The sequence below is a fragment of the Neocloeon triangulifer genome, unplaced genomic scaffold (genome assembly GCF_031216515.1).
Source record: "Neocloeon triangulifer isolate White Clay Creek 2 clone unplaced genomic scaffold, ASM3121651v1 ptg000010l, whole genome shotgun sequence".
Taxonomy (NCBI): Eukaryota; Metazoa; Arthropoda; class Insecta; order Ephemeroptera; family Baetidae; genus Neocloeon; species Neocloeon triangulifer.
The window spans coordinates 1,008,559-1,033,176 of record NW_026775552.1 but is presented as its reverse complement, the minus strand read 5'-3'; the positions used below and the strand labels follow the sequence as shown (position 1 = coordinate 1,033,176).

Sequence of the window (24,618 nt, the reverse complement as noted above, 5' to 3'; positions counted from 1 at the left end):
TTGTTATCAAATCAATAATAAAATTTTAAAATCATTTTGATAAAGCCGAAGTTTGAACATAACTTCCAGAAAGTGCCATTGCAATTTCAATTTTATCAGTTTCTTTTTTTGAAATTTTTGAAAACAACTTTCCACATGTTGTCATTTTTCCAAATTAAGACGATTAATTTCGAATTGAGAACCCGCGAATGTGTTTTTATTTTTATGGGGTTGATATAATTTGTGTACTGTGGACCTACCGGTGGTTGAAGAGGTTGATTTACGACGACGTCGGGGCAGAGTGATCGCGCGAGAGGGAAAAACTGCAGAGAGACGCGGTGGGTTCGGAGGCAGCCCAAGGACTGAGCGCCGCCGCCTCCAGTCGCCCCCACCCCCGAACCCTCTCCACTCGCGCACGCTCTTTCGGCAAAGCCACCGCAATTTCTGCAAACGACAAGAAGTGCAATTCACAGTTTCTGAATTCTTAATTTTCTGTTCAAAATAAAAGAGAATGTAGTTTCACAAAATTATGCACTTTCACAATTTTTTATGAATGCTGATTTTTAATCTTATTTTGATTTCAAAGCTGCGTAATTTATTCATTTTTTACAGTTAAATTTGTATAAAATAACAAAATTGAGGCTCACGGTGGCGGACTCAGTCTTCTAAATTCGGAAGTTTTAGCAAAATCATTAGTTTTGTCCAATAATTCAATTTTTCACTCTCAATAATTAACAATTTATCAACAAGTTCATTGTTTTGGTAACAATCAATTTGATTGTTTTTTGTAAATAATATCATTTTAAGAAAATTAAAAAAATAAATGTTAAAATGTCCCTTTCACTTTGAATGTCATTTATTTTCCATATTTTTAGCAATCGATGTGTGAATTATCTGCCAAGTTTGCTTCCTGCACTTGCAAGGCACGAATTGCAATTTCGCAACGAATTGTGTTCAAAGTGCAGTTCTTGAATGCAAATAGAGAGATGACACAAAAAACAAATGGTACGTATCGTGCATGAATAGGAAACTAGCCTGATTGTCGAGTGAGATTTCGCGCAGCAAGAATTTCATAACGCTTGGCGTATCCATGGTGACAATCTTTGCATTAAATTGAATATTTGAAATGTGCGGCCAAGCGAAGTTTACAGCCTGCGTGCATTTCAAAAGCCAGAAAATGCAAATCAATGCGGCGCCGAGAGCAGGAATTTTCAATTAGCACTCTCATCTATGCCTGCGTTTCCCACAAAAGACAAACTTTATTTCTCCCCGGCCAAAATTTAATTCAAAATTTTTATCATAAAAATAGATTTTATTTGGCCAAAATTTGTAAAAATTGTAAAAGACAGACTTGATAATTTCTTATCAATCGTTTTCGGCGAATTCAAATATTTTTTTTTTTTGTCTTATTGTCTCAAGAAATTAATCATGTAATCCAGAGAATAAGACTTTCCAATAAATAATAATAAGATAATAAATTTAAGTTTTTCATGTAACACTTTCAATTTATACCTTTCAGTTTTTGAAGGAAAAAATTGTTTTTTTTTTCTTATCTTTGTGCGATATTTCTTCTTTCATAGAGACGAATATGAACTGAAGTGAGCGAGAAATTAATATTCATGCTTGCAAGTTGCTGAAATTTTAATTGGCCTAATAAATGCAAGAGCAAAGTGGCCGCAATTGGCGCGTCCGCCCTGCACAGCGGATAATCCAATTGCCGCCGCCGCCGCTGCTCTCTCTCTCAATTATTTGCCACAACAACTCGCCCGCACCTAGTCTCTCTAGCATTATTATTATATTGGGTAATTAATTGGGTCTGGAACAACATTGCCTCCTGTGTTGATATTCCAATAATTGAAACAAACACGTGTCTATTTGTGTGTCTTTGGAAAACAAACCCGCCAATTGGTATTCTTCCGCGGCCCAAAGCATTTTGAATTTTGAGGCAAACGCATCAATGTGTTTACGCTCCGACCTACGCTTTTTTGACTCGTCATCAGAAGCTGGATATTGGTCGAGACGCCATTTTTCGGTTTCAACACCCTGGGCGGGCTGGGGTGCTGAAACCAAAAAATGCCGTCTCGACCAATCAAGCTTCTAATGTCCATACCCCTTCATAGTTTTCAAACCACATGAAAATTATTAAGGCGAAATTTCAAGTTTGTGACTGAGAAAAATTATCATCTTACTAATCGATTTTCTTCTCTAGTTTTGCTTAAATTAAAATTATCACAGATGGTACCTTTGCAACTGCGGACAGCTCAGATTACGAGGAATGGTGTCCGAAAAGGTCAAGGAAACCGCGATATTTAAAAACAGCAATTGTTTGAATCGATTGATCTGATTCGTCCGATTGTTTCCCCCACCACAATATTCAAATTGACTTTTTCTTATTAAGTGTGAAACATCTTAAGAAAGGTCAGATCATGAGGAATCGATCGAATACCAGAAAAGTCAAGGTCAACGCGGTTTTTAATTGAAATAAACAACAAGAATTAAGTCCAAATATTTCCCCCAGTACTTAATTCAAATTGGCTTTAGCATGTGAAGTGTGTGACACGTCGATGGAAAGGTGTCAGGTCACGCCGAATCTAGTCATGGCAAATAGGTCAAGGTCACTGTGAGATTTGTAAGAATCGAGCGATCTGATTGGTTCGACCTGTTCCCCCACCACCATTTTAAATAATGGCTTTAACATTATCAAATGTGACACATCACTGGAAAGGTCAGGTCACGCCGAATCGATTGGTGACCAAAACCGTTGTTTCTGCCTTGATCCACGAAAGTTGTCTTATGCTGTGTTGAAACATATTTGTTCGGCAAGCGCGAATTGAATTGATGGTGTCACCATTGGTGTGAGCGCGGCGCAGGGCGGATGCGGGCGCCATGTTGGCGAGGGGTGCAGGGGGCAAAGGACAAAGCCATTTTCACGGTCGGCCGTGGCTAAGTGATAGATGGCTTGTTTTGTGTCGCGCGCTACAAATTTGCATCTCGCCACTCGAACGCCCGATTTATGTCCGAGCGCTTATTTTTCGCAGCGCGCTAATTGAAACGCCCTCCCCTCCCTTCCCCGTCCATTGTGTGCCACGCGCTTTTATTCTATACACGCGGATGGAAACTGTGCGAAACGTGCTTTTTTTGCCAGTCATACTTTTAGTCCACAGCGAGCGCCATTCAATGCATACGTGCGTGTTTCACTCGCTGTTCTCTTCATTAATTTAAACCGGCAATTCTGTTCAAAACCTGACTTTCTACACGCGTTGCGAAACCATATTGACAAAATTATGCACAGTTTGTGCCAACGGCAAATTTGTTAAATTAATTAACTGATTTACCCCGAGCCATAAAATTATGCAAATTTTTATGGATCCCAGATTTTCTGACAACACTAAAAGAGTAAAAATCGGTAAAAAATTATAATTGTAAAGTTCAAACATGAATACAATTAAATTTTTATAATAACATCATCAATTTTATTAATTTTGGTTTTCACCGCATTGATAGATGATTTGGAATTTTAATTAGAATGTTCCTGAAATTTATAATTTTGTTATTAATTCCGGTCTTTAACCAAAAACCACCGAGTTAATTTAAAAAAGGGAGATTAATTGAATCCCTTTTGCCATTTTAGAGCAAAACTAGTTAAGTGAGAAGTTTTGAGCTTTGAGGAGGTTTACATGAAATATGCATCTCGCAACTTGAGTATTGATTTGCGCAGACTTGATTAATAAATAGATCCACGCGGCCGCTCCAAGTTCCGCCTCAAATAAGTCACGGGCTTTCGTGTAATGCAACACCGGCCTTGTGGGAATTCAAACAATACCCCCCACCCCACCCCCCACTCACTCACACACGTGTGCTATATTTGTTCGCCCTCTGTGGCATCCAACCCCACAGACCTGGTGCTCTCTCTCTCGCATGCATTATGCAGATATTCCAGATCAGACCACACTCTCTGATGCCAAAAACAAAAATACAAAAGTGGAAACGGAAACTCGTCTCTCTGTCTGTGCGAGTTGAGACGCCTCGGTGTTATTCAATCCGCGGAATAGACAAAAGAATATTATTTTCTTTCAGATGTTTGGATTTGCCAGAGACTTGTATAATTCCAAGTACAGTTTGCTGCAATGGTTTGGAGAAAATATGGAGTTGCAATGACAACTACCTGCGCAGTCAGAAATCAGTGAATTATAATTGTCAAATGCAAGGATACTATTTCAGTTCAGTTTTAGTTAATCCTATACTCAATTAAACTCAAATATAATGAGAAAAGCCTAAATTTCAAATTTTTAAACTGGACATTTTTAGGGTTTCAATCGATATTTTTAAAATTACTATTAACAAAACGTAATTGAAAAATTTCGAAATGGAAAAATGCCGTTGATTTTAATTATTTCCAAAAAGCTAGGGATAAAAATGTTCCACGTTTGGCGTCAGAGATATTTTGAAAGTGAAGCGAAACTCGGAGATTGGGCAGAAGTTTTGCGGGATCGGTGCTGACGAGTTTACGAGCGGCCGCTGCGCATATTGGCGATAAAAATTCACCTTAGCAGTGCAACAAAATTTTATTGTGTTTCGTCCGATTTACGATTTCAATTTCTCGGGAGAAATCAAAGTTTGCCTGCATTTTACGAGCGTGGCCCGCAATTATCCTCGTCACAACCATAATTACTCTCTCACGATTTTGTAATTCTCTCTCTCCATATTTTACGGCGCGCCATAAAAATGTTCGCTGCACAATCGTAAAAAGCTTATGATTATTATTCGCGGCACATTTGTATTTCCATGCGTTCGAGAAATATGGCGCCCAATTTGCATATTCCTCACCGCAGTAAAACCCACGAATTGTCACTTGACCTTTTCTTATTTCTACGAGTGGAAAATTTTGAAGAGATGGAAAATTTCAAAGTTTTTAACAAAAATTTATGAAAACTTTCAAGCCCAGCAATTTCCTATCTTTAAATAAATGTATTACCTTTTTTTATATCATAATAAATGACAAAAAAAACAAAATTAGTTATTTCAAAATTTTCAAAATTGATTTCAAAAGTGGGTCTTTCAAATTCGATTGAGTTTTGTTTTTGCTTGTCGGCAGATGCTTTTGTTGCGTGAAAGCACGTTTTGTTGCTTTTCCGATCGTTTTGTTCGTCGTTGTCGCAAACAAGCCGCGCCTCAAAGAGAAAACCTTTGATCGCGCCGAGCAAATTGTTTTCCGGCTGCTTTTTCCAATTGCGGCTTTGCCACAATTCATGCAACTCAATTCTGCAAAACATACATATTTCCAAAGATACAATCACTTATTCAAAAGTATCTTCATATTTCTCGTTTGAAAACAAAAATAAAAACCTAATTGTATTTTAATTTCATCAATATATTGATAAGAAATTGTATCAAAAGTTGAAGATCCCAAGAGTTTGTCTCCCCTCCCACATTTTCATCGCAGAAAACCCTCACAGGTTGCCGTGTTTTTTTAATATTATTTTTTGATAAATTTTTTCACTAAACCCCAAAGCGGAATTCAATTATTTTTCATTTTTAATTCAATCCCATTTGAAAAAATTAATGTTTTCGCAGGATTAGAAAACAAAATGGATTTAATTGATTAAATAAATTAGAATTAACCTCAAATGATTATCAATTTTTACGTCAGATTGAATATTTAAGCAGAATTGCGCAATTAAAATACGATATTTCTGCCTGAAGACAGTAAAGAGTTGTCGCAGCACTCGTTTCAGCTACAAAGGGTGCAACGAAAAAACAGGTCAGCTGCACCGCGACGTGCAAAATCTGCTTTTGTCGCCGCCAAACTCGAGCCAGAGAGAAGCGAAACGTGCACGTGTTGCTGCAGAGCTCACGTTTCTTTTTCATGAGTTTCATATAACGAGATTAATTTGAATTCGTTAAAAAAAGCATGTTTTCCTCCCCAATCCATATTAAATTGAATCGGCCTTGCACTCATCAATAATTAATTGCAGACTTCACTTGCAGAAGTGAAAATGAGAGATCGAGTTTTCACTTTTAGACCCACCTGCAGTCTCTTGGCCAAAGTCCTTTGCTGCCATATTGGTCGGCAATTCGGCTGATTCGGGGCCAAATTTGAATTTTAATCTTCGTTCCGACGAAACACAACGCACGTTTAAAGAATGTCAGATGATTTCATGGAGCGACAGTCAACGATGACCAGAAAGGCCACTTTCAAGTCTCCGAAAGTTTTATTTCTCATCCTCGTGCGTTCAACTGTGAAAATTAAATAAAGTTCGATTTGAATGTTACACGAACATCTATTTGTAATAATAAAAACCAAGAGTTGTTCCACTCCAGGCCTTCAAGGGTTTTCCAAGTGTAGGATTTGCCCCACAAACCTTCTTCGAACTCACTCCGAGAGCAGCAGTTCTCAATGAGGCGACGAGCGCCTTCAGATGAGCCATTAGGCGGCACCTCGACCTAGAAAGAACATTCATTAAGTCAATTTTCCAAATTTTAAACGCTGGGGCCCGAGATTCGCGACAGTTTCTGCCAACAAAATTTATTTATGCAAATGCACTCACCTTTGTGTTGGTTGTGCAATGCAAATTTGCACAAGCACCGCCTCAAGAGGCAACACCAGGCCGCAATTTGGAACGGCGGCGTTGTTGCGGCCGCCGACGGCACGCTCGGACTCCTTGGCCACCCAAAAAGTCGTTTGCCGGCGGCCGGCGGCCACCTGGTCTGGCCGCAAAGCGTCAAACACGTGTCGATCGCGGCTCAACAAAAACAAACATAGCCGCGCGGCTTCGAAAGTCATCGTGTTCGTGACGTCACGAGCGTGCGGCGCATGCTCAGTGCTTCACGATTTGGTCTGAAACTTTATTTATTTATTTAATTTAACTCTGGACAAATCTTCTTACACGGCTCAGAAGCTAATAATGCAATAATTAAAAATAAGAATCCAGTCTCTGTATCAATCTAGCTCTAGCGTTTCTTTTTTACACTTGCATTGATAAACTAATTAAATTGAATAAATTTTGCACGTAAATAAAATAATCCCTGAACAGCAGCAGCTCACAATTGCTTGTTTCTATTCAATTCATTTAATTAATTGTTGATCCAAAATCCAAAAACATCAAACTTTGTTTAAAATTAAATTTTAGAAAGGCTGAAACTTCCGATCGAAGAGGAAATTAATAATTAATGTTGACAATGTTGTTCACAATGTTCACTTTTCCTTCCAACCTTGCCGGGTTATTTTATAATTTTCCACATCCACCAAGAATAAACAATCAAACACGCCCCCTCCCCTACCCTCCCCTCTAATCTCTAATTATGAATACATAGTATTGGCTGCGATTATGTTTACAACGTTGTGTGTTTGTTTATCAGAGACCAAGTGCGAGTCGAAAATAAGCCGAATTTTCGGCCGCTGACGGACAAATTCGCGTTCGGCCACATCAGCGACTTCGCAGGTGAGTCAAGAACTTTGAATTTCCCTCCCGAGACAAGACGAGTTCTGCAGTTTTTAGTTATGGTGCTGAAAAGTCTGTTCGTCTCTGTTGAAGTAGCGATTGTTTTTTCAAGATTAATTTGTACTTAATTTTACTCGATCCTCTCTGTGTGTCTGTCCAATGAAAATAGAAGAAGCTTTTTTACTCAGCAACGAATTTCAACGCAATTTACCAAGTTTCAGCCCCGCGGCCTTGCAAACTTTCGCTCGCTGTCAAAATATATGTTTTATTTGAATTCGCCACTGCTGCAGGGTCACATAAAAATCATTCTGAAAAAATAGAACCGACGAAAGAATAAATTCCGAGTGTTTTTACTTCAAATTCGTGCGCATGGTAGTTGTTGTATTTTTTGTGGCATTCGGAAAATGGACAAATATTTTGTTTCGTATATGAATGGGGAAAATCGTTGATAAAATAGAAACCCGTCTTTTCAAGCCAAAATATGAATATTATTTTTATAGATAAATCCTGCGCCGAGGTTCAAATTCCGAGCAGCTCAGAAGGCGGTGTCAATTTTTTTATCCAAGTATTGTGAATTTCAATTCTCTTATAGAATTAAAAATGAAAACTTTTATTTTTATTCGTGTGAGGAGTAAAATCGGTCCAAACGTAAAATTAGCGATTTTCAGAAATAACAGTGCAAAATTTGAAGCGAAATTTATAAATTAATTGAAAAATATTAGAAATTTGTTAATTTTAAAGAAACTAAATTCTTCTGATAAATTGAAAATTTTGTGTCTTTTCAACAAAAAGCCATTCATGTTTATATTTTTTGTATTATTGAAAAACTCGGGTTGAATGGGAGGCAGGCAAGAGCGCAGATAGACGCGGCCTTTGTTGATGGAAAGAGTCTGGATAAATTATTGTTCGGGGCTGAGGGGGGGGTGAGGAGAGGGGGGGGAGATTTGCCAAAAGTCCAATCGTATTAAGAGTGCAACTCTCGGCACCGCGCGGCCTTTGTCGGGGGCGATGGGGCCAGCCAGGTAGGGCAGGCAGGCCTGGCTTTTGTGACAAAAACGGCGCGTTTGTGAATCCGCTCGAGAGCAAATGCAACAAGACCAAGATAGCCGAATTTGCATTTAAAGTAAGAGAGAGTTTCGGCCGGCCGGGAAATCAAATGTATCCTGAAAAAAAACAGATCTGGTTAATTTTTTTTCGTTTTAGTGGTTTTAATACAACTTTGTAGTAAAAATTGAAAATTAAAAGGAGCGTCTGTTAGTTTTTTCCTTTACAATGAAAATTTCACTTCTTTTTAAACGATTTAAATTGTTGTTTAAGAAAAATTCTGAACAAAATCCGACAATGAAATTTTAAATCAATCTCTTTTCTTTGTTTTTTCTACTGATGTGCAAATTCGTTTCAAAACATTGGTCCTCTTGACTTCTTCCTCTTGACATGCATGCACCGGGGGTGGGAGGGTGGGGGGATGCCAAGGAAATTCCGCCCCTTTGTTTCCGCCGACCTGCGTTGCCTGGATCGCGTCCAACAACCTGTGATTGTTTGTCCAAAACAAAACCGAGACGAGAGAAAGAGAAATTCATGAGAACCTGCAAGAAATGAGAACATTCGTATTTGCTTTATCACAGAAAATAATTCTCAAACTTTTAAAGTTAACTTCATTTATATAGATTTTCTACCCTTGCAAAATCCCACCTCTTATTTTGAATGAAATTTAATATCAAAGAATTTAATAGAAAACCTAAACATTTTTGTTGAGTCTTTTTTGAAAAGGAAGATGTTTTGTATGTAATCGTGCAGCATTTGTGACGAACGGATCAATATTTTAACAAAAGCGGTCGGTTGAGAATTTGTAAAAAGAGGGTCCGAGCCGATAAGTCGCGCGCTCTCATTTTGAATTCCTGGCGCGTCTCCTTGTTGCAGAAAAACATGTCAATCTTGTCTTGTTGTTTTCCATCTTTTCTCGTCAAAATGCAAATATTCGCTGCGAGGAAAACAGGTAATTAGCGGTTCTCGTTTGCAGTTCATCAAGCAAAGTGGCATCAATTTGCTGTTTTCCAACGGAAACCGATTGATGGTTTTCATTGATTTCTCTTCTCCGCTGACGTTCACGTTGTGCATCAATTATTCCTTGCTTGCAATCCGCTCCTTTTTTCAAAGAAAATAAGTAAATTGAGGAAATTCCTTCAGGTGGAATCAATTTTGAAACAATTCTTCCTTGGCAGAAAATATTTCTTATTATTTCATTATAAAAAAAAATATAAATCTTTTTTCAGTCTATTGTGGCGTTGGAAATATTGAAAATGACAAAAGTAATTTTTCAAAATTAATCCATTAACTTCAAAACAAATTGAAAATTAATCAAAATAAATATAAAACACTTTTTTAAAGGTTCCAAACTTTTGAACTAAAATCATCACGTTATTTTGTAAAATGTGCAAAATGTTGAAGCCCAATGAAGTATAAAAACAAGTAATTCTGCTGACTTGGAAAAGTGACGATTCGAATAAAATCTAAACTTTAAGTAGAAAAAAGATATTTTCGTTGCTTGAATCTTTGATGATCAGTTTGGTGCTGACGGACGTTTAGCCTGCCCAGTTGGAAGCTCGTTTTGAAGTCTTTGAGAATTTGTTCATCAAGTTTTTACGCATCGAGAGCAGGAAAATGGAAAGGGCTGCAAAATCTTACGAGTCCCCAGGTGGCCGCTCGGGAATAAAAGTCAATGGCCGGTGAAAGTGGAGTTTTGTTGTCTCTCTCGGCGGCGCCAACAAAACGCACGAGCGAGTGCTAAAAAAAGAAGGCCTCCTCGGAATTAGGTTGCCAATCCCCCCCCCCCCCCCACCACCATCGATCGCGGCCGATTCGCACACAAAATCACCTAAACAAGATGCTTTGTAATTTTTTTAAAACCAAAGTCGCGTCTAGAAACAACTCCCGAACATCTCAAAAGTAAAACCGAAATTTGATATTTAGTGTAAAAATGAATCTAATTTATTTTATCATAAGATCTGATTTTCAAATTCTAATTGTCAACACCAAGTTTTAAAGAAAAAAAACGTCTACCTCCAATGGAAAGTAAAATTAGTAAATAAAATATAAGAAAAATATAATGACATAACAAGATTTAAAATTTCTCCGCAAAAGATTTGGTCAAATTGCATAAATAATTTAGCAAAACACCAAAAAAACCAAAGAAACAAATACAGTTTTGTCTAACAATTTTTTTTTCTCAAATAAATTGCTTTCGAAGATTGAATTCAAACAATTTGAGCGAAAAATTTGACAAAGAAACCGTGATATTAAAAAAAAATAGCAATAAAATTATGAAGTTCTGACTGACAATTTGAGAGGTAGGCAACTTGCTTCTCCTTTGTAATCTCCGGGTTGCATAACGTTTTATTTTTTTGGTAGAATTTCACGATCGAGGGTTGATTCATGGTGATTTGAATTTAAAATCGGCTTTTCCTCGATGTTTTTTTTTTGTGGTTTACTAAAACTTTTACAAAGATATTGCAAATAATTCTCTTCAAATAAAGCAACAGTTGAATCGTCAATTAAATTGGTATTTAATTGATAGAATTCATTGTTTCCAATTAATTTTCAATACGTCAAGAAATTTAGAAACTTCATTATTTTTCCAAAATGACAAAGGAATTTTAATATTTCTGTGAATTTTCGTCTTCATTTCGTTTCTTATTTCCTTTTTCTCTCATTTATAATATTTAATTGAATTACAAAATTAAAGAATTTTGAAAGTACCAAGAATGAAGTCAAAAATTCACAGAAATATTAAAACCCCATTTCTATTTTGGGAAAATAATGTAATTTCTTAACGCATTGAAAATGAAATAGAACATTAAATATTCTGTTTATTAAACGAACTAGAAATAAGTTTAGACCTTGAAATTTCTGCGATTCTAGTTAATTATGCATGTAAGTTGAAAATTTGATGGCAGGATTGGCAGGTTTGTTATCGATCTGTGCGTTTATGTGTGAGGAATTATTTGGTGTCGGTGTGTGTATGTTTTAGGGCGGCGGCGTCAAAGGGCAATAAATTGCGGCGGCGCCATTAATTTCGAGCAATGCAGTGTGTCGCAAATTCGGAGGAGCAGCCGAGCGACGCGCGTCGGCCTTAAATCAATCGAGGCGCGCGCGCGACACTTTTATGGGCCACGTATTTCTTCGCAATAATAAATTGCGGCCGATTCTCACGCGTGGCTGCACCGCCGCTGGACCCGCTCGTCCCCGCCGGACCCCAACTCTAATTACTTCCCCGAGACACAACAACAACCGCCGCGCCCGAGTCTTTCAAAACACCAAACGCACTTTCCCCCTCCAATCAAGACAAATGCAAGTCAATTACTTTAAATTATTCTCTTCTTAAAAAATAAATTAACAATTTAGTTCCTTCAAACAAGATTTTCCTCGTCCAAAAGAATTTCCACTTCATAAAAGGTAAAAATTAAGGAATTAAATTATTTCAGAGAAAAGAGGCAAAAATTTGGGGCTTGAAAAATTGACAAAAAAGTAAAAGTTTTATTTGCCAATTAAAACAATTTACATTTCATAAATATATTGAAAAAATTTGCAATTTCAAGTCATTTCGGATTTCTTTTGAATACAAGCAAATCATTCATAATGAAAATTAGAACAAGGAGATTTTGTTAACATGAAAATCTAGTTTTCCCCCAAAATTTCACTATTTAAATATGTTTAATTCAATTTTTAATAAACAAAACTTTATTTTGCTAAAATAAAATACATTTTATTAAACAATTCGAGTTATCACCCATTTTGCTGGCACCTCTCAGCTGCATCAATTAATGAAGACGCAACTGGAATTTGCATAGGAAGACTCAGTTTTCATCATTGGAGTGAGGAATGAATTGCGTACGTGGGTTGAATGCAAATTCTCTCGCGAGGGAGTAAACAGAGAGCGAGGAATGGGGCGAAGACCCGCGTCCGTCCGCCCGGCCACGGCGATTAATTGCGAGAAACGCGTTGCAAGCGACGCACGGAAGCTCCTCGCCGGATTTGTGCTTCATAATTATGCACGAGAATGCGTCGCTGACCTATTTTCTTCTGCCGTAGAAAAAAAAATTAGTAAAATTTGCTCGACGAAAATCACAAGGAAATTTTATATTTTATTCAATCCTCGATTTCAAGCAGATTTGCACTCATTCAATACAAATAAGAAATATTATTCAAATGAAATAAATATAAAAAATTAAACTTTTTCTCGGAAAAATTTTAAATTTATTTTGGTTATTATTTGGTAAGAAAAAAAATATTTAAATAATTATTTCAATTTCAAAATAACTTTAGAAAATTTTTTCCAAAACCAAGATATAATTCAATTATATTACATTTGGAAAAATGTAACTCTAAATTTAAATTTTACTTTTCCTTTTGAAGGTTTTTGTCAATTGATGAATAAAATATTGAAAATCAAAATTAAGAAATGAATATTTCAAATACATGTTCCGCTTTTTCTTGCAGTTTTATAGTTGCAGGTTTTTTTTCTTATTAGGGTCATTTTGGGAGAAGAAAAGCCGTTGATTGGCGGACGGGGAACGATGAAGAATTACAGCCGGCTTTAAACGGGGGCGAAACGGCGGCAATTTTCACAGCACTTTTGAATAAATAAAAGTGAGAGGAAAAACGAGGGCCAAGTGGCGATTGCTGACGAGGGTGGAAACGGGCGCCGCAGGACCACAATTTAGGCCCGAGAAATAAAAAGAAGCGACTGCAGCGTTGTGAAATTTAATTCTTTATCTCGCAATCGATGCAAACGATACAGTTTTTTCTTCCCAATCCGACGCGGACCGACGATGTAAAAAGCGAAAGGAACGACGGCCTTTTTGTCTCTGCAAAAAGGGCCCATCTCTAAGAGGATCAGACGCGCGCGGTTAATTTCGGTTCGCCGCTGGGAATTCGACGGACCAACCCATCGACTATTTGTTGCTCCTTTTTTCCAAAATCGATCCATCTCTCACTTCCGATGAAAAAGAACTCGCAAAAAAGAGGGGGTTTTGTATGCAAATATGGGAACCCTTATTGATCCTAAATTGAAACATCAGAAAATTTGTCAATTATCAGGAGGAAGGTATAAATGGTATTTTTTTAGCACAATTTATCAAGTCTTTATGACTTTTTATATAAGAAAAAAAAAATTGAAATTTTCTTGTTTTACTAATAATTGCCAAAAATTAGTTCCTAACCGCAGCAAAAAGTTTATAATATTTAAAAATAAATTCACCAGATTTAACTTCAAACAAGAGCTTCTCAATGCTTTTTAAACTCCTTGAATTTTTCTATTGATTGCTAAGCCTGCAAAAAGAAACCAAACTCTTCATGAGAAAATTAAAAAATGACTGATCGATCAATTTAAAAAGACCAAGCAAGTGATCAGTCTTACCTAATCTAAGTAGCACGTATTGCATTTGATATCAAAGAACCATTAATAATAGAAGAAAAATACATCAATTGAAAATTTACTTTTATACTTTTGCATGATTTCAATTCTGACAAATGAAACGAAATTTCTGATCAATTACGGCGACCCGCAAATTTGAGCAAAAACTTGATTCAGCAAAAGTATTTTTCCATTACATTAGCGGTCTTTTGTTGACAAAACACTTTTGAGCCGCCAAATTAGTTTTATCGACTCTGCAAATTGCTCTCCTTTGAACTCAGCAGCGTTCTTGGCACAACTTACAAATTATAAAACGAGCCAATTCGACCTCAAGTGATATTTGGACTGTTGATTTGGACGCAATGAATGCACCTTTTGACGAGGACCGCGAGTGCCAAGAATAATGAAAGGCCCCATTCAACCGACGTGGCTCAATTTTGGCGCCGCCATCAAATAATAATTCTCACCTCAAACAATGCCTTTGTCAGAAATCAGAGCACCTTTATTGTTCGAATTTCCCTTCGGAAAACGAGACTTGCAAGCTTCTAATTTCTCTCACCACACTTGTTTCTTCTACTTTTGTTTCCTCGTCTTTCTCTTTCCGCCGGACCGCGTCCCGCAGATGCGATTTTTCGCAAGACTGGAGATCTCTCGGCAAATTGGATTTTTATCCTGCAGGACTCTGTTGTGGGTAGAGAGATATTTAGTTGGCCGCTCTGAATCGATACACTCGCGTCTAATTGCTGTCCTCGTGTGCCACTCTCGCCTTCCGGCCTCTGATGGCGAGAAACAAAAGTCAATGGCCGTCGTCGTAATTGCTCATGACCTGCAATTTCGGAATTAGTTTGATGAGTTCCACGCGTGGACGCAGAAAAATGGCACGTTTAAATTTGCGCCTCCGAGGTTAAACTATTCTCATTTTTTTTTTAAATTTTTGTATAAAAAATTGAATTATTTAATTTATTGAAAAGATTTTAAAACAACTTTTCGAAACTATAATTTTGCAATTCCTGAAACTTTTCAAAGATGAACAAACACACTTTTTTTTACTTTGACCTCAATTTTGGTCTACAAAAGATGTTTTAAAGTCATGATCTCACTAAGGATAATTAAAAACTCAAATATAGAGTTGTTTGAAAAACACTTTTTGAGATTTGAAAATATTTTAAGGAATATTTTAACCTTACAGACGTGACCGTGTCACTTGAAAGTACCCAAATTTTAAATTTCAAACGGCCAAATTTTGCAGCGTGCCATTTTTCTGCGTCCGCCATTGAGCAAATTATGTATTTTTGAAATCGATTTTTCCGTCCGCAACGATTGCGCTGATGGAAATAATTCACAGAGCCGAGATGGCTGTGCTGGCGAGCGTGTGGGCGCCGCTGTTCTGGATCGGGAAGCCGCTGGGCGTGTTGCCGCTGAGCCTGGACAGGGAGCGATTCCTGGTCAGCCGCTTGTCCTTTGTCTACACGTTTTGCGGCGCCGCGTGCTTCGTCCTGGGCGGATTCCAAAAGACGGCCGCCGTCCTGCGCAAGGTCTTCGTCGAGCCCCTCGACGGCCAGCAAATCCTCACCTTCGTCTCGCACTCGATCGTCAACGCGTTCGCCCTGCTCAACGTTTACTTCTCCACAAAGTGCGCCCGCAGATTGGCCGCCATGTTCAACGAGCTGCACGCCCTGGCCAAGGTCACGAAACGCGTGCCCACCCTGAGCACGGCCGCCCACGTCAGGACGCTCGTCCTGCTGCTCCAGGTCGCCGTTTTCTTCAACTACATGTTCTTCGCCCTCTACGAAAAATCATCGCAAGGTCAAGAAATTTTTACTTTTCCTGCTTCTCTTGAGATAAAAGACGAATTTTTTATCATCAGCCAAATTTAATCTGAAATATCATTTATCATTTCCTCTATTGCTTCTTCCAATATCTCAATTTCCATTTATTTTTAAATTTTAATTTTAATGTTTGAATTGACTAAACGGCCAAACTTTGACTCTAATTTACCTAAACACGTTTTCTTAAAACGATTTTGGATAGAAAAAAATATAGCATAAAAGATAGAAATAGAAAGAAATCGTTCAGATTCCGTTTTGCTATTTTTTTTTTTTAACATGATTCGGATCAATTTGAAAAAATTCTTTTTAAATTTTAACTAAAATAGATTTTCCGCTCCAGGTAATTGTTTTACAAGAAAATGATTCGATCAAAATTTGTAGGAAATTGAATTCTGAACATTATATTAATTTACCACTTTCTTTTAAATTCAAAAGGAAACTCGCTAGAAAAGCAGGAATATTAAAAAAAATGCGGTTTTCTTCAAATGTTTGCTAACCTTATGGGCGAAAATTAAATTCTGACAACCTAGAATGCTTAAAATCAACTGAAGTGAAGCTTTTAAATAATGTAGAATACATCATGCCAATTTGGAGAACTCTTATTGGCGTCTTTTTAATTTTAGGGGCAAATATTAAAAATAGCATTGAGCAGAAATTTGAAGAAAACCACATTTTTCGAACATTCCTGCTTCTCTTGTGCGTTTCCTATTAAATTTAGAAGAAAGTGGTAAATACATGAAATGTGCAAAATTACATTTCCTACAACTTTTGTTTCAAACATTTTCTTGTAAAACAATTACCCTGGGCCGAAAATATAAACAAATTTATTTTACATTATTCAAAAGTATACATTAATAAATTTTTTACTAAGATGGGGTCTGAACAATTTCTTACTATTTCCATCCAACCAAGTTTTTGTCTTCCCAAAAAATATTAAGAAAATGTGTCTAAGTCAATTCGAACCAAAGTTGTAGTCGTTTCAATTTAATTCACAATTTGAAATTCTGGAAAATTTAAAAAAATTGAGATTTATCTGGAGAAAATGATATTTTAAGCTTCTCTTCACAAGTTAATGTTTTTTTTTTCAAAAGGGCTGAAATTTGAGTTTCAATTAAATGAAAAAAAGCTAGGCTTGTAAATCTCGATTTTGCCTTTTTGGACAGGCGTGTCCGAGCTGGTGGTGTCGGCGCTGCGGGTGCTGAGCCTGACGAGCATCACGTGCATCGGCAGCCACTTCTGCGCGCTGTGCCTGGTGCTGCGCGCCCTCGTGCGGGCCGTCAACGCCGAGCTGGCCCTGCTGCTGGCCCGCGAGGCCCACTCGGACGGGCCCACCCTGCTGCAGCACCAGCTGCTCCGCCTGCGCTTCGTCTACGCCAAGATCTTCGACATCTGCGTCGACATGAACAACGTCTTCGGCATCTTCGTGCTGCTGGCGCTGACGCAGTACAACATTTACATCCACGTCGAGGTGTTCACCCTGCTGCGGCTGCTCGTCGACGTCACCGCCAACCCGCTCAACACGTGGCTCTTCAGACACACGCAGGCCCTCACCTGGGCCGTCGTCAACGTCGCCAAGATTCTCGCCTACTTTGTCTGCTGCTCTCTCGTCCTTTCCGAGGTTTCAATTTCATCCTTCTTTCAAATATAAAAATCGCTTTTGATTTGAAATCCAACAATTTTATTAATAAGATGCATTTAAACTCACAAATAGTGACATAAATGACATAGATATTAAATTAAAAATATATTTAATTATTGCATTTTGGTCCTTCAAAAACAATTTTTTAATCATCTTTATTTCACCAACGGCTAATCCAAAGTTTCTGAAATTTTCAACAATGAATTCATACATCATGGCGCATCTTTCGGCTACCTCAGATTTTCGTTCGGGTTGCATATTTTCAAGGGTAATTATTGGCCTTTCGCCAGGGTCAATGACCTTTGACCTAGAAACTTGATGACCGTTAAGAAAAGATACCTTGGCTCATTAGCTCCAACCTCCAGCCTAGAAAATTACAAATATTTACCAAATTTCATTTGACAGCATTTTTAGTAAACCCTTATTTATTCCATTTATTCAACCGGCCATATTAGAATTCAAATATTATTAAATTTTTTGAAATTACTTTGATATTTTAAGAACCTTAATTTGCAGAAATCAATTAAATCAGAGAGCAAAAATTAGCTTGATTTTCTCGGAAACCGGAATAATGTTTTTCTCAATGAAAATTTTCAAATTGACCTTATTTTCTATGGTTTTCAAAATTATCCCTTTGGCCCATTCTAGCTATTCTTATCTGAATAATTATTTTGCCATCTTTAGTTGTTGAGATCTTCTTTAATTTCAAAAATTTCATCGATAAAAAAAAATTGATAACCATCTCCCTGTTGTAGTTGTAATTTTGCGCTGTAGCAATTTATTTTCCGCAGACGAAGAAGACTGGCGCGATCGTTAGCAAGTATTTGGCCAAGCTGCCGCAAGGCACCGTTCTGCAGTCGGTAAGCGCTTTTCTCTTGTACATGCGGCGAGGTCGCGCGCGTCCTTTCCAATAAACCGCCAATTCTCTTCTTTCAAGATTGATTGCTTCTCGAGGGCGGTGGCGGCAATGAAACTCGCCTTCTCCGCCAATGGCTTCTTCGCCATTGATTGGGAGATCCTATTTTCGGTTTGTAATATCCGTCAATTACACATTTTTATCTGATATTCCATTTCTTACGTTCTCCGCAGTCGGCCTCGGCGTGCACCGTCAACACGCTCATTCTCATCCAGTCTTACGTCAACAACAACCAACAAGTCGCCTTCGAAGCCGAGTAGCTTGGCAATTTGAAAATGACAAAAGTTAAAAGTATATTCATTAAATATTTATCCCTCAACCCTCAAATAAAAGAAGTCATGATTAAAAAACTCGATCTCTTCATTTCCACGATCATCTCTTCCAGTGTCAACTTCTTCTTTAAACATATAAATTTTTCAGATATTCGATCTTAATATGAAAATAGATCAATCGTTAAATTACTCGAATGTACTGAAATGTTTATTTAATTTTCATCACAATCCGACTCAATAAACTACTTAACACCCAGACAAATTATGTTCTTATTCGATCGGCCGCAGTTTAAAATGGCCAAAGCCGGTCTAGGGACGTTGCTGTCGCCGCTGTCTTGGTTGTCTCGGCCGCTGGGCGTCCTGCCCATTTCGCAGCAGGCCGACGGCCGCTTCGTCGTCGGCCGCACTCTCTTCGCCTACAGCGTGGGCGTGCGCGTTTTCGGCGCCATCGTCGGCGCCGCTTACTATTTGTACATGCTGTGGGACGCCAGCGACTCGATTCAAAAGGGAAGCCTGACCGGTGAGAAGATTCTTGACCTCTTCATCAACGGCATCATGTACTTCACCTCAATCTTCTGCGTCTTTTACACGTTCAAAAGCAGCCACGTCTTGGCTGAAGTTGCCAACAAGATCGTCGTTGTCCTCGACATCCTGGCTGACGTTCAACTCGCGCAGACTTTGCTCTCCATCAGAATATTTGTCGTTGCATTTCAGGTTCTCAACCAATTCGGAGAATCCAAATATTTTATCAAAATCATTTTCAGATATTCACTTTTCTTGTCCTGGTTGTTTATGAAGTGGTGCCAGCCTTGAACTCCACCTGGCCCTTCTTGTTCACCGCAGTGGTCATGCTAGAGCGGATGAGTCGCCTGATTTGCGTTGGCGGCGTGACTGCCACCGGCACGACCTTTTGCGTCCTGATGCTGGTCCTTCGCTGCGTGGTTCAGGCCCTGAACGCCGAAATGAGGCTTTGGCAGTCACGATTGGTCACTGGAAAACAGGGCCAACACCACGTGCACCGTCTCTTGAGCCAGCGGCTGGTCACCCTCCGCTTCTGCTACGCCAAGATTCACGAAATTTGTTTGCAGCTGAACCGAGTCCATGGAGTCTTCTTGCTTCTGACGCTCACTTATCACGGCTCCTATTTCCAACTTGAGATTTACGACACCATCAGAAACATCTACAGGACCCTCAACTACGCCGTGGTATTCGATGACCAGAAATTGCACTACTACTTGTGGATGTTCATAGACGCTGGAAAAATCGTGGCCTACTTTGTTACGGCCACGCTCTTTGTCAAGGAGGTTTGTCACGTCAAAATTAACTAATCAATATCTCCTATTTTAATATGTTGAGAGTGATAATTTCGACAAATAAACAGATCAATAATTTCATTACTTTAATATATCTTCTTCTAAGTAACATGGAGATATAAAAAAAATATGCAGTAAATTTATTGTAGAGATTAGCAGCAAATTGATAATTTACAGATTTTTAATTCTTTAAATTTACTTTAAACTTGGCTCAAATAAAAGCCTAAGCTAACCTAAATGAACTCGCGTTGTATTTTAATTTTAAGATGAAAATAATTGAATTAACCCCGGGCTTTTGAATCTTTAACAATTTCTGTTTCAACAGTTCAAGGAAATTCGAAAAATTCTGTGCCATTTCGTCAACGGTCTCAACTCTTGCAAGCTTCGAGAGTCTGTAAGAATTAAAGTTAATCAATTTTACTCTTTTTATTCAAAATAATCCCGAATTAGATCCACTGCTTTTCGCTGGAAATCTCAACCCTGGATGTGAATTTCAGTGCCTCTGACGTTTTCCCCGTGACGTGGGATTTGCTTTTTGCGGTATAAACTTTTATTACTAAAACCACTAAATCGCCTCATTATTAAACTTTTCAGTCTGTCGCTTCGTGCACCGTCAACGTGGCAATTCTGCTGCAGTCGTACATCGGAAACTTGAACGAACACCGAATTAGCGTTGAGACCTCCAGTTTGGCCAGACCGACCAAAAGCTAATTGTCTTCCTTATAAAAAAAACCTCATTGGTCAATTGCAAAAAGGCATTTTAAGTACGATGATTTTGCATGAACTATTTTAATTTAATTGAGTGATAGTAAGAATAAAAACGATTCTAATTATAATTATAATTTTTTTTCATAGACCATTACTTCTATAACAGATAATTATCAGATAATTTGGGTAAATTTCTATAAATTTCAAATTATGTGTCGACAGAGAAAAATAAATAATATTAATTTTTTATATATTCATTCGTGGATATCCACAAACAAAATTTATCTGCTTATTTATTATTTATGAATATGATTTTTTTGATTTTGGGTTCACGCGGTGGCCGATCTCTTTTTGATGACGGGCGTTTTAGCAGACCTCTGCTAGTTGTGATACCCTTTCCGCTCATTTTTCCAATTTAATTTTTTTTTCATGTATGACTTGAGTAGAATAAACAACAATAATAATTATTATATCTCCGATATAACGATATCGCTTGACACATAATCCCAAAATTAAATTTGTAAAATGAAACCCATTTGCCCTCTGACGTAAACTTTTATCGACTGGAGGAGACTGTAAAAATTGTCAGCGTTTATTCAATAACAAATTACATGATCGACAAAGTGCTCCAAGGGACAGGCTTAAGTACATATGTATTGAATTATTTTAACCTATATTTGATTCCAAACCAAACAAACCGCTTTTCGTTGGAAATCTCAACCCTTGACGTGAATTTCAGCGCCTTTGAAATATTTCCCGTGACGTGGAATTTGTTGTTTGCGGCAAGGCCAATCATTTCAATTACTTTTAACTGCTCTAATGTATATAATTTGGAAACTTTTCAGTCTGCAGCCTCGTGCGCCGTCAACGTGGCAATTTTGCTGCAGTCGTACGTTGGAAACTTGAACGAGCACCGAATTAGCGTCGAGTCTTCCTAATTCACCCCCAATCAAAAACTTTTAAACACACAAGTGTATAATTTGTTTTGAGAATGTGTTGTCAGTGGCGATGGATGTGGTGGCGGCCGCGGTCGGCGGCCCCTTCTCGTGGGTGTCCGGCCCGCTGGGCATCCTGCCCGCGACCTTCGACGGCCACCGCTTCGTCTGCGGCAGGGTGCGCGCCCTTTACTGCCAGGCCTTGACCCTGACGATCGCCGCCGTCGAGCTGTGGCACTTTTACGAAGTTCTGCTCGTGCGCACGCGCAAACCAATGACCGGCGTCCACGTGCTCACCACCGTTTCCTACTTGGTCGGCAACACGGCCATCGTCCTCAACGTCTACTACGTCATCAGGCACGCTTTTAATATTATGAAGATGACAAAAATTAGCGAAAATGAACTTTAATTTTAGATTTCTTGGAGCAATTTGAATTGGTTTTGCGTTTTCTTCCAAAAATTTTTCCATTAAACTTCGCGTCACTATTAGCAACAGAACGATGAGAAGGTGGAAACAATTTTTGATTCCAGAAATATCTAATTATTACGTTAAATCGACGATTCTCCTGTGTTTATTTTATGTGATATTTTCATATAAAATGAATTCAATCCGTGCCAAAAAGATCAAAATTATGTATGCTTCATTACCACAAATGTTTTATGGTGTCTGTGCCAGTTATCGTACACAACATGCAGCTGAACGATATCTGACACAAACACCATATTTACCTTCTTAAGTGAATTTTAATTATTCAAACGCAGGAGCAAGGAAAAAATTCTGGTTTTCCTGAACGAGTTGAGCGAAAGCGCCCGATTCGTGCAGAGGTCCGTGCGTCGTCGTCAGTTGTTGCTGGAGGTGCGCGCGATCGTGTTGTTGCTGCAGGTGGCGACCACCCTGATGTACGTGCTGCTGAAGCTGGACGAGTTCGGGTTCGAGCGGGAGTTGTCGGTGGCCAGCGTTCGCCACTGGGCCTACGTGGGGCTCCGTCTGTGCGGCAAGACGACGCTCATGTGCACCGGCGTGCACTTCTGCGTGCTGTGCGTGGTGCTGCGGGTGTTGCTCGAGGCCACCAACGCCGAGATCGGGCTGGAACTTGAAAAACAACCTTCGGAGGAGAGAATGGCCAGGCTGCGGATGGTGCACGCCAGGCTGTTCTGGCTGTCCGAGGGGGTGTCGTCGCTGTTCGGCGCCTTCGTCGTCCTCAACCTGGTCTACGTCAACATCTTCTTCCAGGCCAGCGCCTTCCACATGGTCACCACCGCGTACAAGCGTGTCGTCCTAGGCACAGTCGAGTGGACGCTCAACCACAGCTACAGCATTTACTGGATCGTCGTCGACGCGTCCAAGGCGCTCGCATTTTTTTACGCCGCCGTCCGCCTCGAAAACGAGGTTAAAATGCTTTTTTAATTCAAATATAGAGAGTGAAATATTGTATAATTCTGACAAATTAGGAATGGGAATTTTTAAAAATGGGCTATTTTTGTTGGAAACGAATCAAATTTGAATAATAACTGACTGAATACAACTTTTTTAAAAGAAAAAAATTAACGTTTAAGAATCACAATAAATCGATATTTGATGAAATAATAACCTTTTTACCTAAAAAATAAACGCCTATTATGAGATTTTTCTTCCTTTATCCCATATTTTTATTTTCAAATTTTCATCCACTTATCACCAATTTTTGGAAAATACTCTTGTTTAATAAAATTCCACCTAAAATATTAAAAATAATTTTTATTTTTAAATTCACTTTTTCCCCAACTTGTTACTGAAAATTCATTACAATTCAAAATTAAAATATAATAATCTTGTGAAGTGAATAATTATCACAAAAATATTTGGAAATTTTCAACTAAAAATTGATTTTACTTCAAAGAACATTAAAAAGCCTTTAATTCATCTCATGCTACTGGTTTTAAAAATAAAGTTTAAGGTAAAAATTAAAGTTTTACTAAATAACTACATTTTTGGTAGCTCTTATCAATTATGCTTGATCTTCAAGATTTTAAAACTGATTTTTCTTTTAATTTATTACGTGACGAAGGAATTATTTTGGCCTATTTTCAACTGCTGAGATTGAATTTTGTTTGTTTTCAGAATTCAAAAACGGGCCCGATTTTGACGAAAGGCGTAAACCTGATGCCGGCTGGTGTGCACAGAACCTCTGTAAGTATTTCAGGATGTTAATTTCCTGTTGAGTTTTATCACAAATTTTTTCACAGCTTCACTACATGTGCGTGGAGACTTCGTCAATGAAAATACGAATGACCGCCGGTGGCTTTTTCGCGCTCAACAAAGAGATGCTTCTGTCGGCAAGTGAAATATTTCTCTAATTTTCTAAAAAAAAATGTAATTTGAATCACGGATAGTCGGTTTACTCTTGCACGCTGAACTTGGCCATCCTGATGCAGACGTTCATCGCGGACGTGAGCAAAGACGCCGAGCCGTGAGATCAATAAACGATAAAATCGGCCACAATGCAGATCGAAAGGCACTTCTTGTTATTTTCATCAGCGGCCGATCAAGTTTGAAAGAAAGTTTAGTGCCGCCGATAAAAGCCAAATCCACTCGGAATATAAAAAGGGGCAAAAATCGAAACGGCACCTCGTAAAAATAGCGCAGCAGCCCAATTGCATTTGGCTTTTTACTGCCGAGGTGAAAAGACGTGTGTTTTTTTTAATTAATGTCGCCGGCATTCCTTGCCAGTGACGAATGTTTGTTTTGAATTCCTGCAGCGCACCGACCTGGAATTGAATTCGTTCTTTTCCAGAGCATATTTTCACACAAAGTCTCTTTAATCTCATTTTCGGCAAAGGAACTAATTTCGCTTGGCCATTTGTTTTCGTTCGCGCACCGCTCAAAGGACGCGCGAAACGAGCCTTTCAACCGCCCCAGTTACATCGACCGAAACAACAACACTTGTCCTGGCCACAAACACTTTTGTCTTCGGCCTTGGTGAATGACAAATTTGGGCAATTTTATATACCGGTGAAAATTTTGGAAATTTTAAAATCTGTAAAAAATTTAGTTAAAAGAAGCATTGATTAGAAAATAAGTTGCTATTGATCAGAAATCTGGTTTTTCATTCGTCAGACATTGAAAAGTAATATCAGCAAACGATCAGAATTCTTATTATTAAAAATTATGAAGATTCGAATTTTTTAGAAGG

The 24,618-nt window shown here is 38.3% G+C and overlaps 3 protein-coding genes across 7 annotated transcripts in view; 2 read left to right on the top strand and 1 right to left on the bottom strand.

Moving 5' to 3' along the window:
• LOC132195668 (acid sphingomyelinase-like phosphodiesterase 3a) overlaps positions 1-6,820 on the bottom strand; it is a 118,438-nt gene extending 111,618 nt beyond the window's left edge. For 2 of the 5 annotated variants that reach the window (XM_059617822.1, XM_059617823.1), the window contains exons 1-3: positions 6,528-6,820; positions 6,281-6,423; positions 6,008-6,216 (exon numbers count right to left, since the gene is read on the bottom strand). The gene's annotated coding sequence lies outside the window, so the exon portion shown is untranslated. Of the gene's footprint in view, positions 1-239; positions 341-6,007; positions 6,217-6,280; positions 6,424-6,527 lie in introns of those variants that run through there. The other 3 variants (XM_059617824.1, XM_059617826.1, XM_059617825.1) reach the window with 3 other exon arrangements.
• On the top strand, positions 6,518-18,508 carry LOC132195792 (uncharacterized). The gene is made up of 5 exons (XM_059618002.1): positions 6,518-6,659; positions 7,364-7,417; positions 18,091-18,161; positions 18,239-18,328; positions 18,391-18,508. The coding sequence occupies exons 1-5, from the start codon at positions 6,518-6,520 to the stop codon at positions 18,475-18,477; spliced, it is 444 nt and encodes a 147-aa protein (XP_059473985.1). The 3' UTR covers positions 18,478-18,508.
• Positions 15,186-17,310, top strand: LOC132195785 (uncharacterized). The gene is made up of 2 exons (XM_059617994.1): positions 15,186-15,639; positions 16,826-17,310. Exons 1-2 carry the CDS (start codon positions 15,186-15,188, stop codon positions 17,308-17,310), a joined length of 939 nt encoding a protein of 312 aa, XP_059473977.1.
• Positions 18,509-24,618: the final 6,110 nt, after the last annotated feature.

Coding starts and splice junctions, on each gene's coding strand:
- LOC132195785 (XM_059617994.1), top strand. CDS start 15,186: ATGGCTGTGCTGGCGAGCGTGTGGGCGCCGCTGTTCTGGATCGGGAAG. Junction 15,640..16,825: donor CTACGAAAAATCATCGCAAG/GTCAAGAAATTT, acceptor CTTTTTGGACAG/GCGTGTCCGAGCTGGTGGTG.
- LOC132195792 (XM_059618002.1), top strand. CDS start 6,518: ATGCACTCACCTTTGTGTTGGTTGTGCAATGCAAATTTGCACAAGCAC. Junction 18,162..18,238: donor AAGGCACCGTTCTGCAGTCG/GTAAGCGCTTTT, acceptor TCTTCTTTCAAG/ATTGATTGCTTCTCGAGGGC. Junction 18,329..18,390: donor ATTGGGAGATCCTATTTTCG/GTTTGTAATATC, acceptor CGTTCTCCGCAG/TCGGCCTCGGCGTGCACCGT.